Source organism: Actinia tenebrosa, unplaced genomic scaffold (assembly GCF_029948245.1).
Source record: "Actinia tenebrosa isolate PJP-AT-01 unplaced genomic scaffold, QUT_ActTen_1.0 PGA_scaffold7__59_contigs__length_16204524, whole genome shotgun sequence".
Lineage (NCBI taxonomy): Eukaryota > Metazoa > Cnidaria > Anthozoa > Actiniaria > Actiniidae > Actinia > Actinia tenebrosa.
Genome location: NW_028292584.1, coordinates 5,651,476 through 5,663,750, shown reverse-complemented (window position 1 = coordinate 5,663,750; position 12,275 = coordinate 5,651,476). Strand labels below are relative to the sequence as shown.

Here is a 12,275-nt window from a genome sequence, read left to right as displayed (position 1 = left end):
CAATGGGCCTTTCACAACTTCAAGTCGCGTAACTGCGCCAGCTCAACTAGAAACCGTGGACAGCTGTTTCGGCCTGTATTGGGCCTCGTCAGCACAGTGTATCTAGTGAGCTGGTAGAATCCCACGTTTTTTATGGAGGGTTGGAGGATTCGCAGTAAACCTTAAAAAGAGAGAGGTTCGTCTCTCCTCCCCCCCCCCCCCCCCATCCACCCCAACTAAAAAACATACTTTTCTTAAGAGCTCTAGAGAAAAGTATCAAAGTCAACGCAATTTCTTCACCAGACAATGCCATATGGGCGGGAAAAAAAATTGTAAGACGCAAAACAAAAAAACAACAAAAAAACAAAAAAATTAAAAAGAAACCTATTTTACTTTTCATAAAAGTATTCAACAAAATTTAAAATAAAATTAAGACGACTCAATAAAATACACATGCTATATATGTATGTATATATATATACAGAAGGGTTTTACGACGACCATGTCGTTTTTGCAAAAAAAAAAAAAAAAATTTTCCCAAAGGAAAAAAATTCTATTACTTGGCCTCACAACATGGCGGCCGTAAAACTCATTAATTGGTAGTTTAATTTAAAGTTTTGGCATATTTTGCCAATGATTAAAGACATAATGTTCCCTTTATTGTTTTATTTTAGGTCCTGCAACCTGTATGGTTGGTATTTTTGGCGGTTTGACGTCAAACCCGCCATTTTGGTTGAGTGAAACAAAAGTCGTGGTCTTTAGTCGTGGCAACCAACATGGAAGGCTAAACCTTTTGTCCTTTTGTTCGCACTGGAAGAGATGCATTCGACATTAGTCCTCTATACACCCTTTGCAACAATTTACAGAACAGCTCAATTTAGGAAAAAATACAATAGAATTTTACTCTCATGAGAATTGCCTTATTTCATAAAGACGTCACAGTTTGTTAACATCAGCTAAAATGATAGAGATTTAGGCTAAATGTAAGCTTAATTCTCTTCTTTCGAGGTATTTAGTACGTAATATTTAGTTGTTCTTGCCTTCACCAGCTCATAGACCAAATTTCATTGTGATTTAAGATGTGTTGTTATCATACCATCCCCCTCCAGCGACCATGATCCCTAGCGTTTAAACGATAGTTTGTTTTGATGTGACATCATTATGAAATAGGGCAATTGAAGTTCTTCGAATTGACCTCCAAATTGCTGCTGTTAATATAGCTTTCCCGAATTAGTTTTTAAAGCGAACATAAAACAATAGCTTCAAGTTGAGTTTGGACTTGATCTGTTCAATATTTACTTAATTTACTAAGTCCATTCTAAACTTGCAGCCATTGTTTTGTGGTAACTCAAGTGACTTTGGGAAAGTGTAATTTCATATAATATCGACCTGTTAGCCTTGCGTGGGGGGGGGGGGGGGATGGGGGTGGGGGGAGTGGGGGGATGTCACCTTTAGTGATTAAAGATATTGACCATTATGGATTTAATTTAGTAGAAAGTTCTTAAAATAACACTATGAAGAAATTAATCCCAAGGCAAGGAAGAGCATAGACATATGCCCAATTTCTGAATTGCTGAGAACTGTGGAAACTGAAAAAAAAAAAAAGGACAAAGAAATTGATTGTTTTCTTACATGTACATGGCATATGGCAATCATTTGTCCCTTCTGTATGTCCCTCCATTACATATATTTTGGAGCACAAACGACACCCTTACATTTCTCTTCCAATGCTAACAAACATGTAACTTCTTCTGTTCCGAGATAGCAAGTTTACATGGTGCATTGTGGTCTAGCTTGGGTACGAACAACTTTTGTTCACCATGTCTTATGGACCCCTAGTCTCCGTTGCAGCCGTTTTTAGGGTCGTGACGACTCTAAGAGCGGCTGCAAAGGAGGCTAATGGACCCCTTGCATTGATTACCTAGAGACAATACAAAACAATAGGCTGTCTTTTCTTATGCAAAAAACATCCATTGTTTTGTCCCCCAGAACAATTCCTCTCGGTACTTAGTGCAAGGGGTCATATAGTTATATTTGTACCCAAGGTGAACAACAATGCACCTTGTTCACCAAACTGAAAGGTTTATTTATTTTTTCATTTATAAAGAAAATATCAGACTAGTACCACTTAACCATAGAATCTACTTCTCAATCACTAGTAGTGGGTTGATATTCTTGAGTTTGTCATGTTCTTTTATCCTCTTACATCCATACAAGTGTAGCAATCTTAACCTGTAGTGAACCAAATCAAAGGAAGTTAAAGTAACCAAATTCACTTGAGTGACCATGAAACAATGGTTCTAAGTGGAGATGGTACTTAAATAACCCGGGGGGGGGGGGGGGGTACTACCACCCCAACTTTGGTAGAGGTGTGCTGCCAGGACCTCGAAACCCTGACCCTATCCCAGACCTAAAATTTTGATTTTACATACCCTACCCCAGACTAAAACTAAGAATTGTACACCCTATCCCAGACTAAGAGACAGAAAATACGGTTTTACAATCGATTGTAATCAATATTTACTAACATTTTTCATTGTTTTTGGTCGGCAGAAAGCGTAGCCTATTTGCCAGACAAAAACGACCAAATCGTTAACCCTATCCCAGACTAAAATGATACCCTATCCCAGACAAAATGTCAAAAAATGATACCCTACCCCAGACCCAGAAGCCGAAAAACCATACCCTATAGGGCGGCACATACCCGTATAGCAAATATAGGGGAGTACCCCCCCCCCCCCCCGGGTTAAATAATAACAATAATTTTATAAAAACATCAAGTTAAACCTCAACTTGAAACCATCGGTTTGAGGTCACTCAATGTATTTTTTACCTTGAGATTTAGATACGGTGCTAACCGAAATACAGTGGGCACCTAAAAATATTCCAAGAATGTTCTATTGTTCTTTAGCCAATCAGAATTGACTTTCTAACCACAAGATAACGGAAAGATAGCAATAACACTTCTGATTTGTTAAGAAACATTCTTGAAATATTTCTAGGTGCTCACAGTTTTTCGATTTTTTTTTCAAGTTTTTTCAAGTTTTATTATTTCATATGTAGAAAATACATGTAGGGATAGTATTGAACATCGTTATGTTTTCAATGATATATAGTATTAATTTAACTTACTTTTTGCAGTTCTTTGCAAGCTGGTTTACAGCACGAATGTTTACATCTGCACAGAAGCTAAGCTTGAGTACTTGTAGACTCTGGCTACAGTAGTTACCAAGGGATACAATACTATGCAAAGAAGAAAACCAACAAAGATGAGCTTGCAACAGACTCCTTATAATAAATAAATAAAATAAATAAACAAATCACTTTATTTAGGTGTCTAGTCTTTTTAGCACTTTTGCACTAATTGGGGACACTTTTCGCTCCCACTCACTATCACTACATTTAATATTCTATGCACACAACGCTCAACTCACATGTCGATTTTTACAGAGGGAGGAAACCGGAGAACCCGGGGAAAACCCTTGTAGCACAGGAGAGAACAACACATCAAACAAACTCAATTTACATGTGGCGACCGCAGGCCTCAAACCAGCAACCTGACCCGTTGGACTCACAGAGGTGAAAGATGATGCGCTGGCCGCATACGCCACACAAAGATAAAATACAGTATCTATAAGAAATCACAATTCCTTACCTTTTACTTGTAACAGAATTACCAGTTGAGCTGAGGTCCAAAAGCTCGAGTTTGTTACAGCACCGGGCAAGAGCACGGACCCCAGCATCTGTGATGTTAGCACAGCCACAAATATCTAAACACCTGAAAAAATATGCAAGAAAGATGACCTGACAGTAATGCACAGCTGCTAAACAAAGAAGTTATATTCTAGCGAATTACATATATATATATCATCTATGTGTACGTAAATTTTATACAAATTTCTGACATTTTAAATTGGAGGGCAGTTTGAACAGACAAAGCACCTCTTTCAGTGGGGAAAAATGCCAAAAATATTCTCTATTTTTCTTCATACTTACTTGATTGCAGGCAAATTTGTAGATATTTCCGTTAAAGCAACATCTGTGATCAGAGGGCAGTTGGCAAGGACTAGAGATGTTAGGAGAGGACAGTGACGAACTATCTTCTTCACTGCAGAATCACGAGCCTGTAGAAGGAGAAAAACTCTGGTTGAGCAAACGACTTTAGAAATTCTGTTTGAGAAAAGTTAAACAAGTGTTTGAGATTCCTAAGTTGGGGTGGGGTTAGGGGAAGACTGTGCTCATTAAGTTTGCTATTGATGTATGCACTGGCAGCCACTTTTAGACAGACTTGCTATATTTAGTTAATAAAGTGTCAATGGATTTTAGAGATACCTGCTTGCAGCCACGTAGATCCAGGTTTTCCAGTTCAGGCAAATGAGACACAAGTTTCCCTATAGCACTATCAGTCATCTGTAAAATAACCAGAAAACACTTTGTTAAACAACTGATATTAGCAGAAAAGATACCAATGGGTCAACAGATGCACGTTGTTTACTATCTCCAAATAGCACTAACATAATAGCCAACTTTCCCCTCAGCATTTGTCTAAGACATTCTTCACAATTCCCCTCACTAAACTTTTGACAAGTGAATTAGCCTTGTTGAATGAGTTTGTTTGATGTGTTGTTCTCTCCTATATTATGAGGGTTTTCTCCAGGTTCTCTGGTTTCCTCCCTCCATAAAAATCAACATGTGAGTTGAGCATTGTGTGCATAGAATATTTAATGTAGTGGTAGTACGTGTGAGCAAAATATGTCCCCAATTAGTGCAAAAGCGCTAGAACTAGACACTTAAATAGAAATATTTCTTTATTTTTTATTTAGCAAGTATTTCCCAGTGAGTTAGTTTATTATAACTACAGAGGTCACAAGTCTACAACATCCCTTGTATCTCTCCCCATTCACCTTTGCTACAAGTACATGTTTATACCTTATGACACTGGCCAATATTCAAAGTCTGTAGATGAACACACTTGTTGGCAAATACTTGGAGACTTGCTGGTGTGATGTTGAAACATCCAAACACTTCAAAAATTCTAAGGCTAAAAATATACAATAATAATATTATTATAATCATAAATTATGTCAAACATCTAGAAAAAAACTTTTAAAAACAATGTGTGAAAAAGTTTACTTGCAACCAATGTGCTTTGAAATTTGGAATATAAGCCCCTTTTTAAAAAACCTTAGTCCTTACATATATCTTACCTTTCTCCATGTTTATCTGCTACACATGTCAGTGTCTTGTCTGTGATGGCCTGACAGCCATTCAAGCACAAGCATTCAAGTCTGATATGAGGTCAAAGAGGAAAATTAATAATTGACAACATTACTATAACAGTAACTAAAGAATTAAGGCTCTAGTTTGTTAGTTAAACACCTTACTCTCAACTTAAATCTTTAAAAAATCATTGAGACAAATGTCATGACAAGCTAACTACAAGCTCATTTCATGTCTGATTTTGCGGGAGTGCAAACCTGTGGTACTCAGCTATTATTTCATTATCTACACATAATTTATATATAACATAACAGTCGCACTAGGGATGTGGGAGTGGAGGGGGTAGAGTGGGGGGTGGGGGGGGGGGATAGATGGTGTTGGGATGGGAATGTAAATAGGAAATAACAGTTACTAATAATTAACAATGGATTTTAAGGGAATATATTTGGGTTAGATAGGTGTCTCCAATAATTAGCTTCTTAATTGTAAGCTAGAACGAAAGACACGTTAATAAAGCTATTATTATTATTATTATTATTATTATTATTATTAAAATTTCTCTGAAGATGAATTACCTGGTAAGGTTTTCTGTTAGAGCTTCCACACCATTGTCACTAACATTTGTCCAGCTTACATCTACTGACACTACACCAGAACAACGAGCAGCAACGTGAAGAAGAATAGACTCACCAGTGAGTTCTCCACCACTACAGCCACTGAAGTCCAACTCCTGGAAAGACAGAAAACATGGTTTAAACTTCACCTTTAGCTTACTTTGCTGGCTAGTGTAGAATTTTTGTCATAAAAAATCTTACCACTATTTTCATGGTTATGCTCATATATAGAAAGACTTAAGCTAGTTTATGTTTTATATTCGTCACTCCTGTATATATGGGGCTGTTCGTTATGGTCCACTCCACACTCACCATCACTAAATTTTATCTTTACAACACACAACACCATGACGAGCTAGAGAGCCCATTTTACGGTAAACAGCATGTAGTCTTGGTTGCTACAGATAATAGTTAATCCGATTTCCGTGATGTCAAGATGACGAATGCCAGGCAAAAACATCACGCATCTGTAAATATGCCTACACTCGATCTATTTAGAGTTATAAACCATGTCGCTCGGCTATGAAAGTCCCAATAAGACACCCAAAACATAATATACTTGTCATATAATCACTTATTACCTGTAGCATTAAAAATGCCAATGAAACAATTCGATTGAAATAAACATTTATGAAAATATATACCTTTAACCTGCTCCCAATAGAACACCACCAGCAACACAAGCTAAGAACAGATGTATTATGTACAAAACAGAAACAGAGTCACATCTATCACAAAACACAGTGATCTAAGTAAGCATACACATTATACAGGTATACGAGTACCTAAGTATAAATGTGCCTACAGATCTATCACAAAACACAGTGATCTAAGTGAGCATGCAAATTATACAGGTATACGAGTACCTAAGTATAAATGCTGCCTACAGATCTATTACAAAACACAGTGATCTAAGCAAGCATGCAAATTATACAGGTATGTGAGTACCTAAGTATAAATGCTGCCTACAGATCTATCACAAAACACAGTGATCTAAGTGAGCATGCAAATTATACAGGTATACGAGTACCTAAGCATAAATGCTGCCTACAGATCTAATACATAACACGGACAGTGACCTAAGTAAGCATGCAAATTATACAGGTATGCAAGTACCTAAGCATAAATGCTGCCTACAGATCTAATACATAACACGGACAGTGACCTATGTAAGCATGCAAATTATACAGGTATACAAGTACCTAAGCATAAATGCTGCCTACAGATCTAATACAAAGACAATAAACGCACATCACATACATATAATAACAGCAAAAGGGTTAGATAGGCAGTGATAATGTGTAAGAAAAACCTGACATCCTTTGATCTTGGGCAATAGTTCATCGAAACGTTCTCAGTGACCCTTTCAAATAAAGCGCCACAGAAGAGTCACATGATATCTTATAACGACGTAAATATTGTTTCAGTGATGTAATGTGTCGTCCATTGATAGTGGCATGCTATGTGCTCATGCTGTGTTAATCCGTACGATGACATGCATTACGCAAGTATTCCCTATGCAATGAATAGAAATGAAATCTGAGACAAGCACTTTGAAAGTGCTGCTTCACGCCGGTAACTAAGCCGTGTAGCTCGTCATGCAACTCAAAATTTGATTTTTTACAGAGGGAGGAAAACCAGAGAAAATACCCTTGTGGTAAGGGAGAGAACAACACTTCAAACAAACTCAACTCACATGTATGTGGTTTCGTCGAGAACCAAATCCACAACGAACTGTACCCTAGGCATGAACTACACAGTGGTGAACAACAGCGCCATACTGTAGCAGCTCATGCCGCCCATATTAGTTTAACTTTATATGTAATCATGACAAAGTTGCAACAAATTTATCAGCAACAAATATATCAGCAATGAAAACTATGGTCACTCTTACCTCTAAAGTTCTACTACACTTTCTAAAAAAACTCCTCAATCCATTTGAAGTAACTTTATTACCAGAACATTGAGAAATTGTCAGACTTGTGGGGTGACGATCACCAATGCTCTCCAACCAACCATCGTTGATGTTTTTGTTCTTGCGAATAACTATGGTTCTCCCTATTTAAGGAAAGATATATGTAAGTGTAGTTCAATGAAAATGCAATAATGGGTTTTAAGGAGAGAGAGAAACTACTAAAAACCCAAAGAAACCCGAAAAAAACTCTTGAATCAAGGGAGAGACCTTTTGGGTGACAAATGCTACTCACATGTGATGACAAAATTAGAAATCAAACCTGAGACCACAGGGGTGCGAGGGTAAACTACTTCAGCTACACCACCCTTTTTTAAGAAATAAGTGACAAATGCACACTTGAAGGACTCCCAGTGATAAACAAAATAGGAGAACATTAATTTTAACTGATTCCACCCTTTCTAACCCTGTGTTTTTATAATTTTTCAACAGGTTCTTAACTTACAGAGAGATTCGTCCATTGCTATTCTGTAAAACTGCCAACAAACTTGAGCACACGACACCTTGTCTTTCATTGGTAGATAGGAGAAGATCTGAAGAATGAGCTCCTCAGGCAGGTAGAGATAGGGAACCGGCTCACAGTCACGCTGAGAACGAATCTAGAAAATGAATGGAAAAAAAGTCAAAAAGCTGCCTTTATGTAATATTATTTTATAACGATTATTACACATAATAATTTGGTAAAGTAGACACTCCCACAGTTATGTGTACACTTTCTGGGCCAGCATTTTCAAATAGGAAAAAAAAAAATCAGACAAGAAAATATGACTTAATATTTCAAAAGCCATGGCTCTCAACATACATGTGTCCTGTAATATGTCATTTGCATCTAGTTTTGAACACCAGACATAAAAGCATGTTCTTTAATTGGCACCGCAAACTTGTACTGTATGTTTGTCCTCAATTGTCATTTACTATAGTCCCAACTAAAAATTTGGCTCTCAGATGTCCACATTTGAAATATTTCAAATACACCTTAGTTGTGGTGTGACAATGTTTTCCTGTAACAAACCTCCAGAGGAATTCATTTTCTTTTGCCTTTACTCTTCAAAATTCATGAGTATCCCGAAGCTGTTCATTCCTCTAGAGGTTTGTAACGTTCAATTGGGAAAACATTGTCACACCACAAATAAGGTCTATTTAGGGCTAAAATAGCTGCTCTAAACAAGATGAACACCTATATCAATGATACTACACTAATCAACACGTGACCTGTCATCGTATGTGTTGAAGCTAAATAGAGGATCAACCTAAGACTTTTTTGGCCAGACAGTTGCCCATATCAGCCAGACATTGTCCTTGGCCAGTCGTTATGTTTGATATACATGCATTAATTAATCAATCAAATTAATATTGGTGGAACATACCAGTGTCAAGATCCTGTCATAGCTTCCTATATCTGTAATAAAACAAAAATTAATCATTCAATGGATTAGGCCAATTAATAAAAAAATAAATAGATAAGCATATATAAATATTGATGGTTTTCACAGCGGCCATGTTGGAGGAACTTAACAAAAGAATTGTCAATGAATTCTTTTGTTACATGTATATCCTCCAACATGGCCGCTGTGTCCTTTGTTATTTAATTCTCTTGGGAATGGTTGAAAACCATCAATATCATAAATTATGGCTTAACAAACTGTCTAACATCAGGCAACGAATAAAGAAACAACAAGAATACAATCGCCACTTTACTGTAGATTAGATACTCTTACCGTCTAGATTAAGATGTGGAACCTGTACATGTACGCCGTCATTTTTTCTTTCCCTTCCATCCAGTTTTTCCCCCTTTTCAGGATACAAAAGATCCGGGCTTGAGGACTGAGAAGAGGTTCTTGGTTTCGCACTTGATGGTCTCTTTTTCTGCGGCTTTGTTAGCTGACTTTTGTTATTTAATTTAGCACTGACAGGTCTTGGCTTACTCAATAGCTTGTCTTTATGAGTCCTTTCCTGATTGGACAATTCAAAATTGATTGGCATGTGGCTTTTTGAATCGTAGTCATCAGCAGAGTAATAATTAGCACTGGTTGTTCTGCGTCGTCCCCCTGGTTTAGAATGCCCATTTTTGTTCCCATGTTTTCTATGAGTTCCCTCAGTAGCCAAGAGGTCACTGGATGATCGACTCCTGACGTTATTTCCACTTCTGTTTTTGTTTGCTCCCATTTCTTTTTCCTTGCCGTTTGTTTTCACAACTGATGGAGGCTTCGAAAGTTCCTGGGGTTCAAACGAACTCCAAGCTATACTTGATTTTTGCCAGCGACGTTTATAATTAGACAAATTACTTTGAAGTGATTCGTTACTAAAACCAGAATTCTTTTCAACTTCCATTGATAAGTTCAAGACATCCTTATATAAATCTCTCTCTGTTTTACTCATGGTTTTTGATCCGTTTTTTAATGGCTTGTTGGAATTCAGTGCTTCAGCAATAAGGGTCTTTGTCTCCTGACATTGCATTTCGTATTTACTCTGCTGCTCTGTGGTCAAAACCACAGGTTCCACTTTAATCAGTGCTGTACCGCACTCGATACACCAATTCGCTGCCTTGCTATTCACTTCTTGGCATGTTTTGCATACTTTAGCCATCTGTGTTCCACTAGAGGCAGACCTTTCTTCTCCTCTTGAACCTACACTGCAATCCTCTTTTGCAAGTACGGATGACAACAATTCCAAGTTTCCATATGTTGATTTAGATGTCTTGTGTTGTGAATCAACTTCTTGATATTGTGAATCAGAAGACATAGAATAACCTTCGCTTGTAATTTTCGAAGCCTTAGCTTCAGGATTAGGCAACAAGTCAGGCTTTATCGAACAAGCAGGCTCATTAGAAAATGATACTGAATTCATTGAGGTATCTCCATAAAGAACCGGGCTCCTCACACGTTTTGTCTCCTCAGAAAGCTTGTGTGTCTTTCGCGCACTTTCTTTAGCAGATTTTTTGCTATTTCTCTCAGAATCTAAGAATGTTGTTAGTTCATCAAGAATCTTTTGTTTTCCCTTGCCTGATTTTAATGGTTTGACCTTGTTGGGTTCTGTAAAATCAGATTTGTCATGGAAATTTTTGGATTTGTTTCCATGACGTACACTCGGCACACTTAAGCTACTTTCTGAATCAGAGGTTTCAAATCCGTTGTACAGCTTGCCCTCAATCTGCGGCCAGGGTGCTGCTCCCTTGCCAGTGTGGCTAGACTCACCAGACTTTGTGAAACTGAACCTTGTGAAATCCTCTTTAGTATTACCATCACCATGGCAATTACTCTCTATTCCATTGATATCACCCCTAGAAACAGGACTGGATTTCCCAGCCAGGACTTTATTTGGTGACTTATTCTCATCTTTCCAGGAATTATTTTCTTCTGTCATATACGACGCAGGTGTTTTGGTTTGATTTTGATGCTTTTTTTCCAGGTTGAAGTTAGTATCTCTAATTGAGAAACACTCTTGACTTACAGAAGAATTATCAAAAGTTTCAACGTTACCAGAACGTGACTCTTCTTTAAGCCCATTTTCAGAACAGTGACCTAAGTTTTTACTCCCAGAGTACATAGGTCCAAGGTAGGAATTTATGTCAAGCTGTCCTGACTCTACAGCACCTCTTAGGCCCCATAATTCTAGTCTCAACTTGTCATCTTCATCACTGATAGCCCTAGTACCTCCATAACTACGAGGCTTGGAGTTCCACTGTCTCTCTCTCAAGGAATTTTCTTCCATTCCAAAAGAACTAGCTTCATACTGCAGCATTTTGTCTTGTTCAAGCTCTTCTGGGCTGAAACATTTAGAGTTTTCGTCACTGGATTTTGCTGCACAGTCGCTTAAATTCTCAAACCGAACATGGCGTTTCTTCCTTAGATCTTCAAGGTCAATCCTAGGACTGCCAGAAGCATTATTACTAGTAATTCCAGGAGATATGGAAGAAGATTCGCAAGGATTTTTGATTGTAGAAATGTCTACTTCTTGACAAAACAACTCTTTCTCACTCGGCAATCCAGTTGCCTCATGATATATTTTTTCATCTGAGCTCGTTTTCTCAAGATCTAGGTGTTTTCTTTCAAGATCATCATGGCTAAAACTATTGCTGACGGAGCAATCTTGATGATGACGGTGATAAATATGGTCTTCAGGAATTGTGTTGTCATGTTTGTCAGAGACCTTTGCCAGTAATGAAGCTTCTATTCGACGAATCCAGTCACTGGCTATGGTTTTAGCTTCATCCTCGTCCATGGTTTCCACCTTAAAATTCCGGTTGTCATGGATAAAATGGTGAAATTATCCAACTAAAAAAGTCGAGAAATTTTCCCTCCATCGACTCAAAACAACGGCAGTCGAACCAAACAACTTCATTCCATGTCGTTATAAAAACTCAACTAAAATCTCATCTGATTGGTTGCTTGATAAAAGAATTTCTAAAGCAACCAATCACATTTTATCTTCTATAATGGTTTTAGAGTACTGCATTCGAACATCCAAGCATGTTTTATTTGCAAAACCAC

The 12,275-nt window shown here is 37.6% G+C and overlaps 1 protein-coding gene across 2 annotated transcripts; it reads right to left on the bottom strand.

Moving 5' to 3' along the window:
• Positions 1-351: 351 nt before the first annotated feature.
• Positions 352-12,138, bottom strand: LOC116297307 (uncharacterized). Of its 2 annotated transcripts, none has more exons than XM_089039600.1 (13): positions 9,504-12,138; positions 9,153-9,184; positions 8,231-8,384; positions 7,708-7,871; positions 5,775-5,929; positions 5,187-5,267; positions 4,909-5,020; positions 4,312-4,389; positions 3,976-4,103; positions 3,635-3,757; positions 3,112-3,222; positions 2,105-2,211; positions 352-789 (listed from the first exon to the last, which is right to left on the bottom strand). In XM_089039600.1, exons 1-12 carry the CDS (start codon positions 12,004-12,006, stop codon positions 2,121-2,123), a joined length of 3,732 nt encoding a protein of 1,243 aa, XP_088895726.1. In that variant the 5' UTR covers positions 12,007-12,138; the 3' UTR covers positions 352-789; positions 2,105-2,120. The 2 variants fall into 2 exon arrangements, with proteins under 2 accessions (XP_088895726.1, XP_088895725.1); XM_089039599.1 differs by lacking the exon at positions 352-789 and adding an exon at positions 1,447-1,568.
• Between the last annotated feature and the right edge of the window lie 137 nt (positions 12,139-12,275).

Excerpts from the sequence above, each read along its gene's own strand:
- LOC116297307 (XM_089039600.1), bottom strand. The coding sequence starts at position 12,006 with ATGGACGAGGATGAAGCTAAAACCATAGCCAGTGACTGGATTCGTCGA. Across the intron at positions 9,185-9,503 it reads TCCACATCTTAATCTAGACG|ATATAGGAAGCTATGACAGG; the intron begins GTAAGAGTATCT and ends GTTTTATTACAG. Across the intron at positions 5,930-7,707 it reads AGTGTAGTAGAACTTTAGAG|GAGTTGGACTTCAGTGGCTG; the intron begins GTAAGAGTGACC and ends CTGTCTTTCCAG.